The 19,268-nt window shown below is 50.5% G+C and overlaps 1 protein-coding gene across 1 annotated transcript; it reads left to right on the forward strand.

Moving 5' to 3' along the window:
• The first annotated feature begins 8,043 nt into the window (after positions 1-8,043).
• Positions 8,044-14,520, forward strand: LOC102562254 (phospholipase A2 inhibitor and Ly6/PLAUR domain-containing protein-like). The gene is made up of 6 exons (XM_014600520.3): positions 8,044-8,171; positions 9,434-9,617; positions 9,885-10,001; positions 10,096-10,245; positions 11,504-11,641; positions 14,182-14,520. The coding sequence occupies exons 2-6, from the start codon at positions 9,488-9,490 to the stop codon at positions 14,388-14,390; spliced, it is 744 nt and encodes a 247-aa protein (XP_014456006.1). The 5' UTR covers positions 8,044-8,171; positions 9,434-9,487; the 3' UTR covers positions 14,391-14,520.
• Positions 14,521-19,268: the final 4,748 nt, after the last annotated feature.

Consider the following 19,268-nt stretch of genomic DNA (forward strand, 5'->3'; position numbering starts at 1 on the left):
AGAGGTAGTGATGTGTATGTGTTCAGGGTTTCATGAGGATCAGCATGTTCCCCTTCCCTTGGGAGGAGTCCTTCAGTTCTTCAGGGGGCACCTCATTGGGAATCACTGGGTTCTTGTGGAGTTCTCCACCCCATAGGGGGAATCCTTTTGAAAATTATTGGGTAGGAACCCAATGATTTTCAATCGGATGCTTCCTACATGGGTGGAGTCCTTCAGCTCTGCAAGGGGACACCCATTGGGTACCTGAAGTCATCCAGCCCATCAGGAGGTGCTCTATTGAATAGCACTAAGTCTCTGGTGTTGGGATTATTCAAAGATGGTAGGGGTACCTCTCTGACTTACCCCTTTCTTGGTGTGTTTACATACACATTGGTCTCTATCCATAAGCGTGAAGTGGCCCCAAGACCCATCATCAGCTACAGTCCCAGGCAAGCCTTGCCCTTTATTGGGGTCACCCTCTCCCTTGGGTCTTCCTCCTCTCCCTTGTTGCCTACCTGCTGGTGTGGTGACCCACCTGAGCTCCCAGTCTCCTAAGGAAGGCATCATGTCTACTGGGGCCTCTCTGTCCATGGCTTGGGTCTCAACAAGACTCCTGATTCTGATTTCCTGTACACCTGTATGCCAAGAGAATGACTCCATTGTGATCGGTAGATCCAGATGTGAACCTGAAGTCTCCAAGCTGCAGTGAAATCAGGGTGAGATGGCAACTTCCCCAGCAGTCAATTTGAAGTCATTCTGGTTAAAGGGGGCTCCTGGATTAGAATCTGATCTTGGTTCTTGTGGCATTAATCCAGACTCCGCTCCTCCTTTCCCAAGAGTTTCCCAAGGCAGGTAAAATGGAAGTGCCTCTCAATTAAAGGTGGTTTGGACCAGAATCCGGTTGTGATCCTTGTGGGGTGAATCCAAAGTCAGGTCCTTACAGCCATTGTGTTCCATAGTGGATACTTATCTGTTTGACACCTCCATATAACAATGCCAGTAAAATAGTGGGGTTTTAAACCTGCAAAAAAACCTGTAAAAGAAAGAAAAGGGGTCAAGAGGGCGCAAAGGCCCCCATGGCTCACCAAAAGCATCCGGGAACATCTCTGAACAAAAAAGGAGGCGTATACCCGTTGGAAGGGAGGGGCCATCACAAAAGAGGGCTATACCTCGGTAGCTCGGGAATGTAGGGGGGCGGTCAGGAAGGCCAAGGTGGAAATGGAGCTAGGACTAGTGATCCAGATCAAGGACAACAAGAAGTTCTTTTTCAAATACATAGCAGGGCAAAAGAAGGTGCTAGGTAACGTGGGGCCTCTGCAGGACATGCTAGGAAACCTGATCATCTCACCTAATGGTAAAGCTGACATATTCAACAATTTCTTTGCCTCCGTATTTCTGAGGAGGGACCCAGATATCTTCCCCACTGGCACCCCTGAAGGCCCTGTGGGTGACACACCCAGGCCTAGGGTTAATGAGGACCTTTTCAGGGAACTTCTGGAGGGACTAGCTGTATTTAAATCCACAGGTCCTGATGATCTCAACCCTAGAGTGCCGAAGGAACTAGCAGGGGTCATTGCGGGACCTCTGGTGCAGCTCTACAAGCGCTCATGGTGCTTGGGTGATGTGCCAGAGGACTGGAAAAGGGCCAATGTGGTCCCCATCTTCAAAAAAGGGAGGAAGGAGGACCCAGGCAACTATAGGCCTATGAGTCTTACCTCGGTCCTGGGGAAGCTTTTCAAAAGAATTATTCTGGAACATGTCCAGGAAGGGCCGGCAGGGGAGGTTATGCTCAGGGGCAACCAGCATGGGTTCATTAGGGGAAGTCTTGTCAAACCAACCTGGTGGCATTCTACAACCAGGTCACCAAGTCCTTGGATGCTGGTGTTGCAGTGGATATAATCTTTCTGGACTTCAGGAAGGCCTTTGACATGGTCTTCACCCCATTCTCAGTAAAAAACTAGGGGACTGTGGTGTTGATGCCTACATGGTCAGATGGGTCACTAACTGGCTGAAGGGCCGAACCCAGAGGGTGGTGGTGGATGGATCTTATTTGACCTGGAGGTATGTGGGCAGTGGGGTTCCCCAGGGCTTGGTCCTTGGGCCTGCACTGTTCAACATCTTCATCAGTGACTTGGATGAGGGGGTAGAAAGCACCCTGTTCAAATTCACAGATGACACTAAGATGTGGGGTGAAGTGGGTATGATAGTAGGAAGGAACAGGCTGGAAGAGGATTTAGACAGGTTATAGGGGTGGGCCGATGAGAACAGGATGGGGTTCAACACTGACAAGCGCAAGGTGCTGCACCTGGGGAGGAGGGAACCAGCAGCAGATCTACAGGCTGGGGAACTCCCTTCTCGCCAGTGTCGAGACAGAAAAGGATCTTGGAGTCATCATTGATGCCACAATGAACATGAGCCGACAAAGTGGGGACGCGGTCAGGAAGGCCAACCTCACCTTGTCGTGCATCCACAGATCCATCTCTAGCAGGTTCAAGGAGGTGATCCTCCCCGTCTATGCGGCATTGGTCAGGTGGAAGTTGGAGTACTGCATCCAGTTCTGGGCACCGCACTTCAGGAGGGATGTGGCCAATATGGAGAGGGTCCAGAGGAGGGCCACCCGCATGATCAGGAGGGAGCAGGGCAGGCCCTATGAGGAGGGGCTGAGGGACCTGACCCTGTTCAGCCTCCAAAAGAGAAAGCTGTGAGGGGATCTAGTGTCAGTCTACAAACTAGTTAAGGGGGACCAGCAGGCATTGGGAGAGTCCCTGTTCCCCCAAGCACTCCCGGGAGTTACAAGAAACAATGGACTCAAGCTAGTGGAGGGTAGTTTCAGGCTAGACATTAGGAGGTGCTACTTCACTATCAGGGCAGCTAGGACCTGGAACCAACTTCCAAGAGAAGTGGTGCTGGCTCCTAGCCTGGGGGTCTTTAAAAAAAGGCTGGATGAACACCTAGCCGGGGTCGTTTGACCCCAGTATGCTTTCCTGCCACGGCAGGGGGTCGGGCTAGATGATCTCCTCAGGTCCCTTCTCACCCAACCAACTATGAAACTATGAAACAATAAAAAAGGAAATTCAAGCATGTGGCAGCTGAAATGATCTTTTTCTTGGGATTTCAATGACTGGTTTCTTAAGTAATAGATTTGTGAAAATTTGCTCTATGTTATCCTGTTTGTAAGTCTGTTGTCTGATGAATAAGATAAAATCTTGGGTAGATTGGTTGGGGTCATTGATAGATTCCCCATCTCCCAGGGTTTCTTCATTCCATCTTCCTAGATCCTAAATTTAACAGGGGTCCTGATTTCCCTTTGGGGCCCAGTCCTGTGACTCGGGATTCTGACTTCTATCTGCCTGGTTCTAGGGAACTCCAGCTCCACCCTCAGGTCTTACCCTCGAGCCTGGCTTGCCTACCCTGCCTCCTGATATGTCAGCCCAGCTGCACTCATTAGGGGTGTGAAGTCCATGTGGCTTGATGGACCCAAGATCTGGAGATTCACAACTTCCATCAGAAGCTAAACAAAGTCAAAGCCATAGACTTAGTGTCACTATGGAGCTCCTTTCTCCCTCTGCCCTTTGGGCCTGATGTTCTCATGTGTTTGCTCTTCTGGGTGGGGCTGGTGATGATTCATAAGTCCAGCCTATGCCCAGGGACATCCCCTGGCTCAGTGGATGTAGAGTCTATTAGTAGAGGAGGCCTCTTAGCAGCAGGGGCGTGCCAGTCTCTTCTCTCTCCCTGGCTATCTCTGGAGCTATGTAGGTCACTCTTGTCTCTGCATTCTCTCTGCTCTCCTGGTCACACTTGTGGCTGGACAAGAGGCATCAGGTCACTTTGCTTGTGGGGGTGGCCCCCTAGAGAAAAAATCCCCTTCTCTACCCCATCTCTTGGCCTCTATAAGGCTGTGGGATGGGCTGGTGCCCTGTCCCACTCCAGCTGCTATGCCTCTGGGCTGGGGTGGGATTTGGGGAGAGGGTCATGGAGATCTGAATGCACCCAGGGAGGTCCCTGGGGATCACAGGTGGAGAAGGGCTAAAGGGGACATTGGGATGGGTTACCTCTGTGTCCAACCCGATGTAGTGTTCATCTGCCTCTCCCCCGTGTATGTCTGTGCGTGTTTCTGACTCATGTACCGCCCTACCCCTCTTCACCCTACATGCCCCTTTTGTCCACCTCCATGTTCCCCATAACTCCTCCCTCCGCCCCTCCCCGTGGGCTTCTGTCTGGCCCTATCTCTTTACTCTGGCACCCTCTACTCCTATTTATCTCCTATTCCTTCACCCCAATCCCATCCCTCCATATGTTTTACTATCCTCATGTATCCCCTAATCCCATGCTCCTTATTTATCTCTCTCTCCCAGTAGTTCCTTATCTTCTAGTCAGCATCCAGTGTGTGGATCAGTTTCCCCTGCAATCAGGGGAGATCCTGGGCCTGGTAGGAGCCCAGCCCTGCTCTCTGCATAGAGCAGTCAACACTGTCCTGGTGTCCTGGAAAGCAGAGCTGTTTGTGGCTGCCTGAGAGCATCTGCCCTTGAAAAGCTTCCAGCCAGAGCTTCAGGAAATGGAGCAAAACCAAACCACCTCAGCTACACTGGAAGGAATGAGGCCAGATTTCCCACAGGTTTCTGTCATCTTTCTCTAAGCCAGATTTTCTCAACTCAAATAAGCAGATCCAGCTTTCTTGATGTTCTGACGTAGTCATTTGCAACAAGGAAATTATTATTTTTTTAAACTTCATTTTGCCTTTCAAAAAAAATAGGTGTTGGGTCATTGTATTCAGGAAAATATGGTATTTTTCATAGTCAAGGAACAAGTTAAAGGAAAGAGCTGGCATTTTCCGAGGGGGCACATTGGGTGTAAGGAGGGAAGCCGCTGGGGTTTAAAGTTATTGAGAACCACTGCATCAAAGCACTATGGGATACAAGAAGGGGTTTCTTGGTGCAAGTCTCGGGAGGTGTGTCCCATCTCTAGGAAGTACCATAATTTATGAGAGTGCAATGGTCCAGGGACAACTGCTCTGGGAAGATGGTCACATGCCAGGGGTGCTGTGGGACCACTATCACAGACCAATGTTGGTGAGTGTGTGAGAAGGGGGGTGGACTAGATATGACCTTGTAAGGTCCTTTCCAGCCCTAGTTCTTTATAATCCTGTGGTGGATAGATGCATGGTCTGAGCTGGAAGGGAGGGTCGGATGGATGGATGGATGGTATGGGGCTGGGTCAAATGATGTGTGGTTTTTATGGGGTTGGGTGACTGGATGTACAACGGATAAATGCATGGATGGATTATGTGCAGTTTGAGATAGAGATACCAGGATTTGTTTGGGGCTCAGCAAATAGATAGATGGGTGAATGGTTGCTAGGGGGAAGGGGAGAAGGAGGACTGGTTGATATGGCATTGGTAGGAGGAAGGGGCAGGTGGATGAAGAATAGATGGATTGGTGGAATTGATTGGTATGGAGATGCATGAGTGGATAGATGGACAGATGGAGATGAAGTGCCCTTGGGGATGGAGAGGTAGAGATAGGGATAGATAGACTGGACGATGGATGGGTGGACTGACAGACATAAAGTCTGGAGTTGGATGAAGGGGTCTGAATCAGAGGGTGGATGGATGCCAGGGAGTAGCCTGGGGAGGCACAGATGGAGGAATTGACCTGGGGTTAGGTATTCATGGGGAGAGATTTCCATGGAACTGAGTAGGTGGATGGAGGTTGGATGGAGGTTGAGTACCGGGATTGGAGAGGTGTACATAGAGCTGGATGGAGAGCAAGGTGCTGATAGGCAGGCATGTTAAAAGGTAGATGGATGGACAGAGGATGGAGATAGAAGGATGGATGGAGAGAGGGGTTCACATAGATAGATGGAGGTGTGTAGCTAGAGAGGGTTAGTTCTGGATGGATGGACGTACAGATGGACAGACATGCCTGAGCACAGACAGGGAGGTGGTCCTTGGGGGTGGTGACAAAGGCCTCTCCACTGTCTCTCTTCCTGCAGCCCTAGAGGAAGTAAAAGGCATGAGAGTCATGAATTCATGTTTCTTTGCCCAGCACTGCTGGAAGCCCATCATCATGGTCCTGGGTACCAACAGGTTCCTCCGGGTCAGCTCAGGCTGCTGTGAGGGGGAGGATTGTGCCTGCATGGATGTGCAGTGTAAGCAGTGACCCTCTCACCCAATGTGGCTGCACCCTGGCTCCCCTACCCCTGGCTCTGCTCCCGCCAGGACTCTCAGGCCACACACACCCCTCTCCAACACAAAACAAACCTTAGGTGTGGCAGATGGGTATAATGGGGAAAGGATGTGTCCATCCCCATGTACTCTATCCCTCCATGATACCAAGGTGGGGGGAATAGTAGATATGCAGGAGGGTTGGTGCTAGGATTTAGAGTGACCTTGACACACTAGAGGATTGGGCCAAAAGAATCTCATGAGGTTCATCAAGGACAAGTGCAAAGTCCTGCACCTAGGAGGGAACAATCCCATGCACTGGTACAGGCTGGGGCTGACTGGCTGGGCAGCATCTCTGCAGAAAAGGACCTGGGGGTGACAGGGGGCAATAAGCTGAATATGAGCCAGAAGTGTGATCTAGTTGCTAAGAAGGCTAATGGCATCCTCGGTTGCATTGGCGGTGCCAGCAGGTCAAGGAAATTTATTATTTCCCTCTATTCAGCAATGGGGAGGCCACATCTGGAGTCCTGTGTCCAGTTTTGGGCCTCCCACTACAGAAAGGATGTGGACAAATCCAGCAGAGGGTGACAAAAATGGTGAGGGGGCTGGGGGACATAACTTGTAAGGAAAGACTGAGGGAACTGCGCTTATTTAGTCTAGAGAAGGGGAGACTGAGGCAGGATTTAATAGCAACATTCAAGTACATGAAGGGGGGTTCAAAAGAGGATGGAGCTGGACTGTTCTCAGTGGTGGCAGATGACAGAACAAGGAGCAAGTCTTCAGTTGCAGCAAGGGAAGTTGAGGTTGGATATTAAGAAAGCATTTCTCACTAGAAGGGTAGTTAAGCACTGGACAGGTTACCCAGAGAGGTGGTGGCATCTCCATCCTTGGAGGCTTTGAAGACCCAGGTAGACAAAGCCTTGGCTGGGATGAGATAGTTGGGGCTGGTGCTACCTTGAGCAGGGGGTGGGACTAGATGTGACCTCCTGAGGTCCGTGCCAACCCTAATTTTCTATGATTCCTCTGTCCATTATGATGGATATGATTCCTCTATCCACTGCCCTACCTTTCCATTCATAGAATCACCATATGATAGGGAAGTTGGGATGGAAGGGACCTCCTGAGGTCAAATCTAGTCCAGCCACCTGTTCAAGGCAGGACCAGCCCTGACTTCGCCAACCTCTCTGGACAGCTTGTTCCAATGCCTCCTCCCTTTTAGAGTCAGAAAGCTCTTCCCCATCGCCAGCCTCAGTTTCCCCTGTTGCAGCTTGAGGCCACTGCTCCTAGTCCTGTCCCCTGCCCATCACCATTGTTTCTAATTCTCCTTCAGGGATTTGAAGGATGTGATAAAATTTGCCCTCAGGCTTCTCTTCTCCAGACTATAATCCTAGTTCATCCATCCATCCATTCCCAGAGTCCTCATATCTAACCTTTCCCTCTAGTCTGTCCTCATGAAATGACCCTCCTCTTCCTGGCCCACCTGCTCCCCTGACCTTTTGGTTTCCCCACCTTCCTCTCCCCCAGTACCCCAGTGAACAACACCCCCAGTGGTGATCCTGATGAGGTGGTGTACTGCACCAGAGCCGAGAATCACTGCATGGTCTTCTGCATGGGTATGAGCAGAGGTAAATCAAGATGCCTGGGTTCTCTCCTGATACCCACCTAGAGCTGGAGCTGGAACCCAGGAGTCCTGACCAGGTGGTGAGCTGAAGTTATTACTTCATGCTATTTTTTTTCTTGATAGGAAGGGAAGGGAATTTATGGAGGTGTCCAGGTCAGCTGGGGTAGGGACCTAGTTGGCCTTAGCAAATGGAAACATGGGATCCCTGCAGCAACCAGGAAGTGGTAATTGATCAAGCTTCTCACGTTGCAACAGGACCTCGCTGTGAGTATTTCCCAAAAGGAAGGAAAGACCGAGAGGCAAGCACATGAAGTGGGAAGGGGTAACAGCCTTTTAGCAGCCTGTGATTCTCCTCCCTGCTACATTCTGGCTCATGTAACCCATCACAGAGTCACCAGTGAAGATTCGGTAAGTGATGCAACCTCCAGAGGTCTTCGGCTGTTCTGGGAGGGGACTCCCAGAGCTGGGATAGACCCCAGGAGTTCTGGCTTCCATTTCCCTTCCTCTTTACACTCTACTGCTGCCCCAGGGCTGGGAGAGAGTGCAGGCATCCTGGCTCCTAGCCCCTCAGCCTGCTCTAACTCTAGACTCCAGTTCCCTCCTAGAGCTAGGGATGGAACTCAGGGGTCCTGGCTCTCATCCAGCTGCCCTCTGACTGGTCCCTAGATTGGACCCTATCCTTCAGCGCTCCATATCCTAAGGTGGAAGCAGAACCTAGGCATCCTGACTCTCAGCCAACCTTGCTCTAACCACTAGATGCCACTCTCCTAGCAGAACTAGCTATAGAACCTGGGCACCTGAGCTGCCAGCCCACTCAACCCTAACCCTCTGCACCGCACACATCACCCAGAGCTGGGAGAAACCCTAGATATCTGGGCTGCCAATTGTCTCAGCTCTGGCCCACTGCTTCTCACACCTTATGGAGAGCTGAGGGAACCCAGGTGTCCTGGCAGCCAGCTCCCTCCTCCCCCACTCTAATCCACCAGACTTTACCTCATTCTGCTCCCCTCTCCTCCCCTCCCCTCCCCTCCCCTTCCCGAGCTGGAAACAGAACCCAGGAGTCCTGGTTCTCCAGGGGGCCTGCACTAGCCCATGAGAAAAAAAACACTTAATGTAGCTCATGAAAGGGGAGTCCTGACGTCCTGTCCCCAGGACTGTAGCAAGAGACAGAAACCAGAAGTCCTCACTTCTACACTTCTCTCATTGCTTCTGTCATTGCTCCTCCCCATGGCAACTCAGAGAAGTAAAAAGAACCCAGGTGCCCTGAATCCCCCCTTTTAGCCCAGCTTTCACGTCCCTCCCAGGGCAGGGAGAGAACCCAGGTGTCCTGGATCCCAGCCCTCCTCTGTTCTAAGACCTTTCATGAACAGCTCAGTTCAAACTGGACCCTCTACTCACATGGGCCCAGACCTTTCCAACCCCCTGAGCTCTAATGGATCCTTTCAATTACCCACCTACGCTATGGCATGGGTACCAAGAGCCACTTGGCAGGGGGCTGAGCTGAAAACAGGCATGCTTGGGTATAACTAGAGGGCTGGATTGGCATGCGTATTCCCTGTTGGCCAGGAGGAGGTCCCTTGTGGGTGTGAAAAGGGGGTGGAGTCTGATAGAGCGGAAGATGGTGGCTTTGGATGGGTGCTAGTTGTTCACTGGGGAACTCCCTGCTTCAGGGAGCTTCTCCCAGGCAAGAGAGGGCTGCCAGCTCAGCTCAAAGGGCAGCATTCATGTCCCACAGTCCCCACAACTGCATCCGAGACCTCCAGTACCCACCCCTGTCGGTTCCTACAATGAAGGCTCCTGTCGCCCTTCTCCTCCTCCTCCTCCTCCTCTTCCTTGATGTCCTCCTGGTTGCAGGTGAGTTACGCTTTACCTTCCACTGGGCCAAAACCCCAGTGGTTCCAAAAGGGGCCTTGGAAGGGTTGGGTCACCCCAGAGGGGTCCTATTATGAGGGTTTGCCAATCTTCTGGTGGGATTCCCAGCCACAATGGGAGGGTGACTGGGCCCCCTGAACAGGTCAAGGGGCAGGAGGTGCCCTAGGAAGAACAGAGGGCTGGGCCTGGGGCTTCCAGGGTCAGGGAGGGGCTGGATCTGAGTGGACCCTTTTCTCTTTCCCTCCCCAGGGTCCAGCATGTGGTGTGAAGTTTGCAGCAGCCTGGGCACCAACTGTACAGGCCCGAATCAGAAGTGCAGTGTGGGCAACAACACCTGTGCCACCATCCTGACTGAGATTGCCTGGGGTAGGTGAGATGCATCTTAGCCGTTCCATTGGTAGGAAGAAGGTCCTGGAGGGTAGAAGTGTGTTAAACCCCTTGTCCCTGTCCTCTCTTGCAGGTGGAAACCAGACTCGGGGCATCTCAAAGGGCTGCATTCCCACAGCAGCCTGTGGCTTGAGACACTTTGTGACCCATTTCCAAGGCCGGGTCATCAACAACAGTGTCTCCTGTTGCACTGGAGCCACCTGCAAAATGGCCCTTGGGAATTGTAGGTCTTTCTCCTCCCCCAGCTCTGCTCCCTCTTTTTCCATCTCCTCTCCTTTCTATCCCCATTTCTCACCTGGTGATCACTGGCCTTATTTGAGCACCCAAGACCCTGGGCCTACAACCTGGGGTTGTTCCTACTAGACCTCAAAATGCTTGTGGAGGAAATGAACCTCCCACACTGCGTCATGGAGGGAAGAGCTCAGCCCACCTGCCTGGCTATTCAGCTTTGCTTTGGGACACCCTTGACTTGGCCACTTTCCCTCCTCTCCTTCTGCTTGAGTGGGAGCCACAACTCCATTCTCCTCCCCTCCCCTCCCCTTGTCCTATCATGACCCAAGCAAAGGATGGGGGTGGAAGTGAGTTGGGAAGTTATTTCCAAGGGAAATGGGCTCAGAAACACTACACGAAGCAATCTTTTTCAGCTGCGGGGAGCATGGACAGACCCTAGTGTGCCTCTCCTGGGGGTGGAGCAAGGCTCAGAGGGGTAGGGCTTCTTAGTACCCTCCAACCACCAGGAGTCTGACTTTTCTGCCCTGTTCCCCATCTCTGGAGCAGACTAGGGCTGGAGAACCCAGTGCCAGCCGTGCTGGTGGGGCCCTGAGTCCTGGAACCCCAGGGAGCTTCTGCTGTAGAAGGGGCTGGATAACAGAGCACTCTGGGACTCTTGAGGACCTTTGAGGGTCCCTTGTCCCCATTTGCACATACCAAGAAGTGAATAGCTTCACCCTAGTACCTCGTTTCCAGAGGAGCCATGTTGGAGCTGCTTTTGGAAGGTTTCAAAGGGCCTGTACCTCTGTACAGCTAAGTACAAGCCCTAAGCAGGTTGGGTTTGGGGTTTTTTTTTACCTGTAATCCTCCATTCTTCACCTGGAAGTACTCAGTTATCCATCTGCTCCCCAGCTTCCTTGTAGGTTCTCTTTGCTTCCTCCCTGCAGAGATAAAACTCTGGTTGTGTTGGGAGAGGGAGCATGGGATGAGTCCTCCAGCCCTGAAGGAGGTGCTCCACTGAATATCACTGGGTCCCTGGGAAGAGGTCTCCAGTGCTGTAGAGGGAACCCTACTCACTGTAATTGGCTCCCTGCAGTGGGTGGGATTATGCAAATAAAGATATTTTCCCCCCAGCTAATTGCACCTAGGGTAGATTTTGTGACCAACCTCCCCTACTGCCCCCAGCAATTCTAGAGCCACAGCACCCCCTGCACCCCATGTATGGGGATGCATTCTCCATCCCCAGCCCCATTGGCTGTGTTTGTTTTCAGTGTCCCTTGAGAATGACACCCAGAATAACTTCCGGTGCCCTGCCTGTTCTTCATCCTCCCCTGACTGCCTTGACCGTTCCATCAAGTGTGTCAGGGATGAGAACCGATGCCTGGAGATGAAACAGGAGGAAATAAGTGGTAAGTTCCAAGGCTTGGGTTTGTGTGCATGATGTCCTCTTTGTACTCTTCCCTCACTAGGACTGTGGTAAGTCATGGGGCGCTACTGGGATTCTCTACCCATCCCAGTGCCTTCCCCACCTCCAGATGACCTAAACTGATCAATCTATAACCATCAATAAGGAGTTTCTGGATGATGTTACTGAATGAGGGTGGTAGGAAGGGTCAATGAAGAGGACACATGTCTGTTCTTCTCAGGCCTGGACCTAGGGGAGTTTCCCTGGACATACTGTTACTTAAAATTGCCAATAGCTCAAAATAAGAGCGAGACCTTAAAAATGGGGATAAGGCAAAATGCCACGTTTATTGATTACATGAAGCAGATACATAAACTTGGACACACCAGTCATACAAACAGAAATACACAAGGATACGTATGAACAGACATACAGACAAACCACTCCAGTAAGATGTTATAGTTACCAGCAGAAGTTAGCACTGGATGGCCAATCCAGAATGAGTGGGGGTATACAGGCACCTGTGCTCCAGGAGGTTGCAAAGAGTGGATTCCCCATCTTGGCTTGTCTGCATCCCATTTTTATAGGGATTTCAAGTCTTTGTTCAGCATTGGGGTTTTTCCCTGCTCAGTTTTTAATTAGAGGTTTCTTCTCGTTATCTCAACTTGAGGTCATTCCAGTGAAGTTGGTTATCTCAGCTGAGGTCATTCCAGTAAAGTTGGTTATCTTGGCTGAGGTCATTCCAGTAAAGTTGGTTATATCCGCTGAGGTCCTTTCCAGTAAGTTGGTTATCTCCACTGAGGCTTTGTGTCCTTGATCTTGAAGCATTGTGTCCTTGATCTTGAAGCATTGTATAGTTCAAATGGCAGAATATGCAAAATTCCTTCTTCTTGCTATCTTCTTTGCACCTGATCACAGACGAGTTCTTCAGCCATCCATTAATTAGTTTACTGTCCAGTAACTTATACATGGATGCCTTGCTGCTTACACAATCAATTAAATCTTCTATTTTCATGCAAATAATTACCATTCTTTCACCATTCACCCTCTCACAGAGACACTCATGTACACAGGGCATAAGAAGTTCATCTACTCATGTCAAGCAAGCACAAAATGGAGCTTTAGTTGTTCATAAAATCATAGAGGTTTATCAATTCAATACTATTATCATTTAAACATAAAAACTAATATGCAAAAAATCATACTACAATACCTTGCTCTGGAAATGGGTTGAGATATGAAGCAGAAGCAGGAGGGGAGATCTAGTCCAGCCCCCTGCTCAAGGCAGGACCATCCCAGTCTAAAACATCCCAGCCAAGTGTCTGTCCAACCTGCTCTTGAATGTTTCCAGGGATGGAGAGGCCATCTCTCTGGAAAGCCTGTTCCACTGCTTGACCACCCTCCAAACATTCCTCCTCATCTCTACCTTCAGCTGCAGTTTGAGCCCATTGCTCCTACTCCTGTCCCCTATGGCCACAGGGAAAAGCCCATCTCCATTCTTCCTATTATAATTGTCCTTCAGGTCTTTGAAGTGTGATCAAATCTCCTTGGTCTTCTCTTCTCTTCTCTTCTCTTCTCTTCTCTTCTCTTCTCTTCTCTTCTCTTCTCTTCTCCAGACTAACTAATCTTTCAGACTTTCCTCCTCAGTCCTGTTTCCCAAATCATTTTGGTCCCTCTCCATTGGACTTTTTCTAGACTGTCTCTATCCTTCTTGAGGGAAGATGTACCCCTTGCATTGCTAGATGAGTGTCAAGATGTAAAAATTGCACGGTGGCAGCTTCTACCAGTATTGTTTCACTCTGAAACACCTGAAAGGTATTTCTGTACCATGGAGCTCCTAACCCAGAATGCCCCACGTGAAGGTCAGTGTTCTTGGGTCATTCTTTCCATTGGGATAGTGGTGAGTAATTTTGCCCAATAACCTAGTTAGTGATTGCCAAGGAAGTGGGAGATACTGGTTTCATTCCCACTTCAATGAGAGGAAGTTCAAAGCTCCTTCTCCGGCCTTCCAAGAGAGCACCCAGACCCCAAGGTCAAGGGGACTGGATACAGGCAAGGAGGGAGGTAGTTCTCAGCACTCATGAACCCTGGTCAGGGCTGCCAACCCAAAGAAAACTATTTTTACTGATAATCTGCAAACTTTTTACTGACAATCAAACTTTTTATGATGTTTTTTCTTAAATATGTCCTTCCCTGGTGCCTGTCACTGCCCAAGGCTGTACAGCTCTGCTTGCCTTTGATTTCAGGCAGCTGTAGCACGTGGCTAGGGGAAAGAGTGGGCTATGGAGGCTCCCATGAGACACAAAGCCCTGACAGTGAGCTCTCTGCAGGATGCCAAGATGGGCTTCTGCTCAGCTACAAGGTGGTGCTGCTCTGTTCTCTCTACCCATCAAACCTTGCATCCAGCTTTCAATCAAAGTCACGGTTTCTTAGTTTATGGTCTTTATGGGCTATCTTTTTTTAGCCTTTTTTAGAGTGGTCATAAATTTATGGATACTTGGCAACCTCAGCCCTGATTCCCTCTGCTCTTCCCATGACTTTCAGAAAACCCACCAATCAACACGACCATCTGGGCCTGTGTGACTAAAGACACCTGTGCTGACTTGAAAGTGAACCCAACAATTTTTGGAGGACGTGGTAAATACAGAACTGTAACCAAATGTACCCCAGCCAGCAGTGTGGGCAGCATGGGACCACTGAGCCTTCTGCTCCCAGCCCTCACTGGGTTGCTCCTGGCAAAGCTCCTCTCCTGAACCTCACCCCAGGGAACCCTGACACCACACTGAGCCCTGCTTTGTGAATGGCCTTGCCTGTCCAGTGCACTCAGGCTCCACATGGGTTTGCTTCCACCTTCATTTGTTCCAGGAAATAAAACAAATTATGAGAGAACTCTTCTGGGATGATTGGTTCCTGTTTGGGTGTAGAAGGGACTGTATTTTCATGGGGAGATGTTAGTTCTGGTAGGTGGCGCCAGCTTCATGACTTGGAGCCCTGCAGTGGTGGCATTTGGCAGCACTGTGTGGGAGCTCCAGAGCTCAGGAGACTCCCAGTGTTTGGCGGGGGGGCTATGTCCATGTTCATTAGTCCATGTGTGGGGCCAGGACAGCCACTCAGGCTCCCCCATCTTCCACCCCAGGTATGAGGGCTGCAGGAAGCATATCCCACCCCTGTCTTCCTCCCACCTTGCTCACATGGAGGGTCTAGCATAGTAGAGAATGTGGAACTGGGAACCAGGATTCCTTGGTTCTCTCCCTGGCTTGAGGAGCATTTGGGGTCCTCTTTGGTTCTCCCCATCCCATCCACCCCAATCTGCCAGGATTCCCTCACCTCCCTGCCTCCACTGCTCAGATGCTTGTGGTCCTGTTGCAGGTTGGTGCCCAGCTGATCCCTCTGAGACAACACTCCTCTTGTTTCCAGTGCATCCTTATTGCTTCCTCTTCCTGGACCCACCTGCCCTGAGCTTAGCTTGTTGAGTAGAGAAATGCTCATTTATCAGTTGCTGTGTTGCAAACTCCTGGGTGGGAGAGAGAGCACTGAGTTTATGAAACCTCTGCTCTGGGGAGTAAGGGCTTCCATAGATGAGTTTCATGCTAGGATGAAGTGGAATTTGATCTCCCTTTCAGCCAGGAGCCAGGCCTCGGCCAATGAAGAGGCAAGACATCCTTGAGGGACTGATGAGCCTCAGATTGGGACTCCACATGGGTGCCCACCTCCAGTGAGGTCTGGGTTGCTAGTGAACCCCAAGTTGGTGCCTTGAGTGGGATCTAGGATCTCTGCTTTCCAGCCCCATGTTTACAACCCTGGTCAGTCTCATGGTGGCCATTGGATGTGAAAATTATAATAATATCAATTTCCTTGAGCATGACCCCTACACTTCAGCTAACTCTATCTCCCCCACACCTGATCTTCTATCCCACTAGACTCCACTCCCCTCCTAGAGCTAGGGTCAGATCCAGGCTCCCAACCCCTCCTACTCAAAACCCACCGGACCCCACTCCCTTCATAAGAACATAAGACCTGCCACATACTGGGTCAGACTCCAGGTCCATCTTGCCCAGTCTCCTGTGTCAAGTGGTGGAGGTTGGAAGGGAGAATGACCTGGGTCTGACTAGGGCTTTTCCTCTCTCACTTGTAGCCTTCAGCATTTAAGGTCCAGGCAGTTCTGAATCACAGGCTGTGCCCCTCCCTCCCCTGCTCAGTAGCTATCAATGCCCCGTTCCTCCAAGAGTGGGTCCGATCCCTGTTTGGAGCTAACTTAACTAACTCTCACCTTTTACCACATCTGGTGGCCATGAGCTCCACCCTTCCTTGTGTGGATTGTAAACTCAACACCTGCTGGTTTCATGCTGTGACCCCATGTTCTTGCGTGGTGAGAAACAGTCAATAAATCCCTGTTGACTTTCTCTCCCCCATTTAGTATTTTATAAACCTCTATCCTGCCCTGCCTTCAACCATCTCTTCTCTAAATGGAAGGGGCTTGGCCTCTCCCTGAAATGAGGGATAGTTTCTAGTAGTTCAGGCTTTCCACCCCCAGCCCTACCTGCTCGTTTCTCCCTAGGGCTGGGATGGGACCCAGGTCTTCTGGCTCCCAACCCCTTCTCCTCAAAAACCCATTAGATATCACCCCCTTCCAAGAGCTGTGAGAGAGAACCCAGCACCCAATACCCCATCCATCTTCCCCCATTCCCTGGATACAGATGTGCAAATGCCACTACATGTTTCCTTTTTTCACCAGCAGATGCCCGCTCCCAGGGACTAAAGAGCTGTCATCACCCATTAATAGCCCATCCTTTCCACAGTGAGTTTTGTGCCTCTGTTATCCTTCTTCTCTGTTTCCAGCTGGCACAGCTGTGCCTCAGAGGGCCCCCAGCATCATTCAAGACTTGGCTTTCATGATGAAGGCTCCTGTCACCTTCCTCTTCCTCCTTGCTGCTCCCCTGGATGTAGGTGAGTCCAATGGTTTCTCCAATTATTCTTTGTCGTGCCTCCAATCTAACCTTTCTATATGGTCTGCTCACAATATTCTGCACAGACTTCTCCACTGAAGCTCAGTTAAGGCCAAGGCCCCAGTGTGTGTCAGCAGCTCCTGGCTGCATGTAGGGACCCAGTGGGCACAACTACATGTCCCTCTTTTAAGTGGGCTTAATCTAAAATCACCATTTTAAAGGTGCATTAAGGGCACATGTCTACATGAGCTCATCCTTAATGTGCCTTAAAAATGGTGATTTAAGGCTATGTGGGTCTAAATTTGCCTGCTTGAAGCAGATATCAAATTGAGGTGCAAATAGCTAAGTAGCATTAGTGCATGTGTAGACACACTAATGTTAATTAACTTGTTGTGCGCTAATGGATACACATCACATGGATGCACATTAGCATGTCTACATGTGCAGTGATGTGGATTAGCTATTCACACCCAGATTTAATGCACCTTAATGTGCATTAGCACTTCTATGTGTAGAGACATGCCTAAATTGCCTTAATGCACCTTAAGCAAAGGCTCATTAAGTTGAGGTACACATAAATACAAGTGTAGACACACCCAGTGTGATTTGCTCAGCTGGGGACCTGCTATGAAGGTTGAAAAAACTTTGGGGTATTTCAAATCACAGTGTGAGGATGGCTGGGCCTCCTGAGCAGAGCAAAGGGCAGGAGGGAGGGCAGAGGCCTTGGATACAGGACTTGACCTGGACCTTCCAGATCCTGATGGACCCTTTTGTCTCCCCCTCTCCAAGAACCAGCCTGGAGTGTGAGGATTGTGCTGATCTAGGCAAGAGCTGCTCAGCTTCTGTGAGGACCTGTCCACCTGGATTTGAGGCTTGTAGTATCTCTCTGACAGAAATTTAGGTTAGATTAATTGCCAACCAGCAAGGTCTGGTGGCTGGGATGGAGGTGTAGGACCAAAATGGATTCTGTCCCTGGATCTGGAAGGGCTTGGGGTAGGGAATGTGGGTCCAGGACCCAGGACTCCTGAGTTCTTTTCCTGGCTTTGGAAAGGATTGAGATCTAGCAGGGTAGAGAATTTGGAGCTGAGAACCAGGACATCTGGGTTCTATCACAAGTTTGGGAAACTGGGGGAGACTTTTTGTTTATAGTCATAGAATTTTCATCAGCAACTTGGACGAGGGGGTGGAAAGCACGCTGTCCAAGTTTGCTCATGACACTAAGATGTGGGGCGAGGTGGACACACTTGAAGGGAGAGAGAGTCTGAAAATAGATTTAGACAGACTACAAAAGTGGGCAGACGAGAACAGCATGGGGTTCAGCATAGACAAATGCAGGGTGCTACACCTTGGGAGAAGGAATCCACAGCACACATACAGGCTGGGGAGTTCCCCTCTTGAAAGCACAGAGGCGGAAAGGGATCTTGGAGTCGTTATTGACTCCAAGATGAACAAGAGCTGCCAATGCCAGACCGCAGCCAGCAAAGCCAGCCATACCTTGTCATGCATCCAAAGGTGCATCTCAAGCCAGTCCAGAGAGGTGATGCTCCCCCTCTATGCAACTTTGGTCAGGTCGCAGTTGGAGTACTGTGTCCAGTACTGGGCGCCGCACTTCAAAAGGGATGTGGCCAGCCTGGAGAGGGCTCAGAGGAGGCCACCTGCTTGGTGAGAGGGCAGCAGGACAGGCCTTACGAGGAGAGACTGAAGGACCTGAACCTGTTCAGCCTCATCAAGAGGAGGCTGAGGGGGGACCTGGTGGCTGCCTACAAGCTCATCAGGGGAGATCAACAGCAAATAGACAGAGCCCTTTTCTCCCCAGCAACACCTGGGGTGACGAGGAACAATGGTAATAAGCTGATGGAGAATAGGTTTAGGTTAGAGAACAGAAGGCAATTTTTTATAGTTAGGGTGGCCAAAATCTGGAACCAACTTCCCAGGGAAGTGGTCCTTGCCCCTACTTTGGGCAAATTCAAGAGGAGGTTGGATGCTCACCTGTCTGGGGTCTTGTGAACCCAGCATTCATTCCTGCCTGTGGCAGGGGGTCAGGCTAGGTGATCTGTTCAGGTCCCTCCTGACCCTAGCTACTATGGAACTATGAATCATAGAAAATGAGGGTTGGAAGGGACCTCAGGAGGTCACATCTAGTCCAAACACCTGCTCAAATCAGGACCAGCCCAACTAGATCATCCCAGCCAAGGCTTTGTCTAGCCAGGTCTTCAAAACCTCCAATGATGGAGGCTTCACCACCTCTCTTGTTAGCTTGTGCCAGTGCTTTACTACCTTTCTCATGAGAGAGCTTTTCCTAATATCTAACAGGGCCACAGTTCTTGGAGATCCCACTCTGACACCAAGCACAAGTGAACTGTTTTCTGGCTGAAGGGTGAGAAAGTGTCAGGTCTGTTCCAAAGCCCATGGAGGGTGAAAGGGGAGGTCACTTGGCTCTAGGTTGGAGCCCAAGGGTGCATCTTGGGGAGATTAGAAGGAGTAGGCCATAGAAGCTCAGAAAGACAAGGGGAGCAGAGAACATTGGAGGCTGTTGTGGCCTGAACAGTCTGAGGGAGGGAAGTGATGGGACATGGATACAGGCAGAGAAGCTTGATCCTGCCTCAGGCAGGGGGCTGGACTGTGATTTCTGGAGGTCCCTTCCAGCCTGGCCTTGCTCTGTTTCTATGACCCTGACCCCTCTGC

This window comes from Alligator mississippiensis, chromosome 15 (genome assembly GCF_030867095.1).
Source record: "Alligator mississippiensis isolate rAllMis1 chromosome 15, rAllMis1, whole genome shotgun sequence".
Classification (NCBI taxonomy): Eukaryota; Metazoa; Chordata; order Crocodylia; family Alligatoridae; genus Alligator; species Alligator mississippiensis.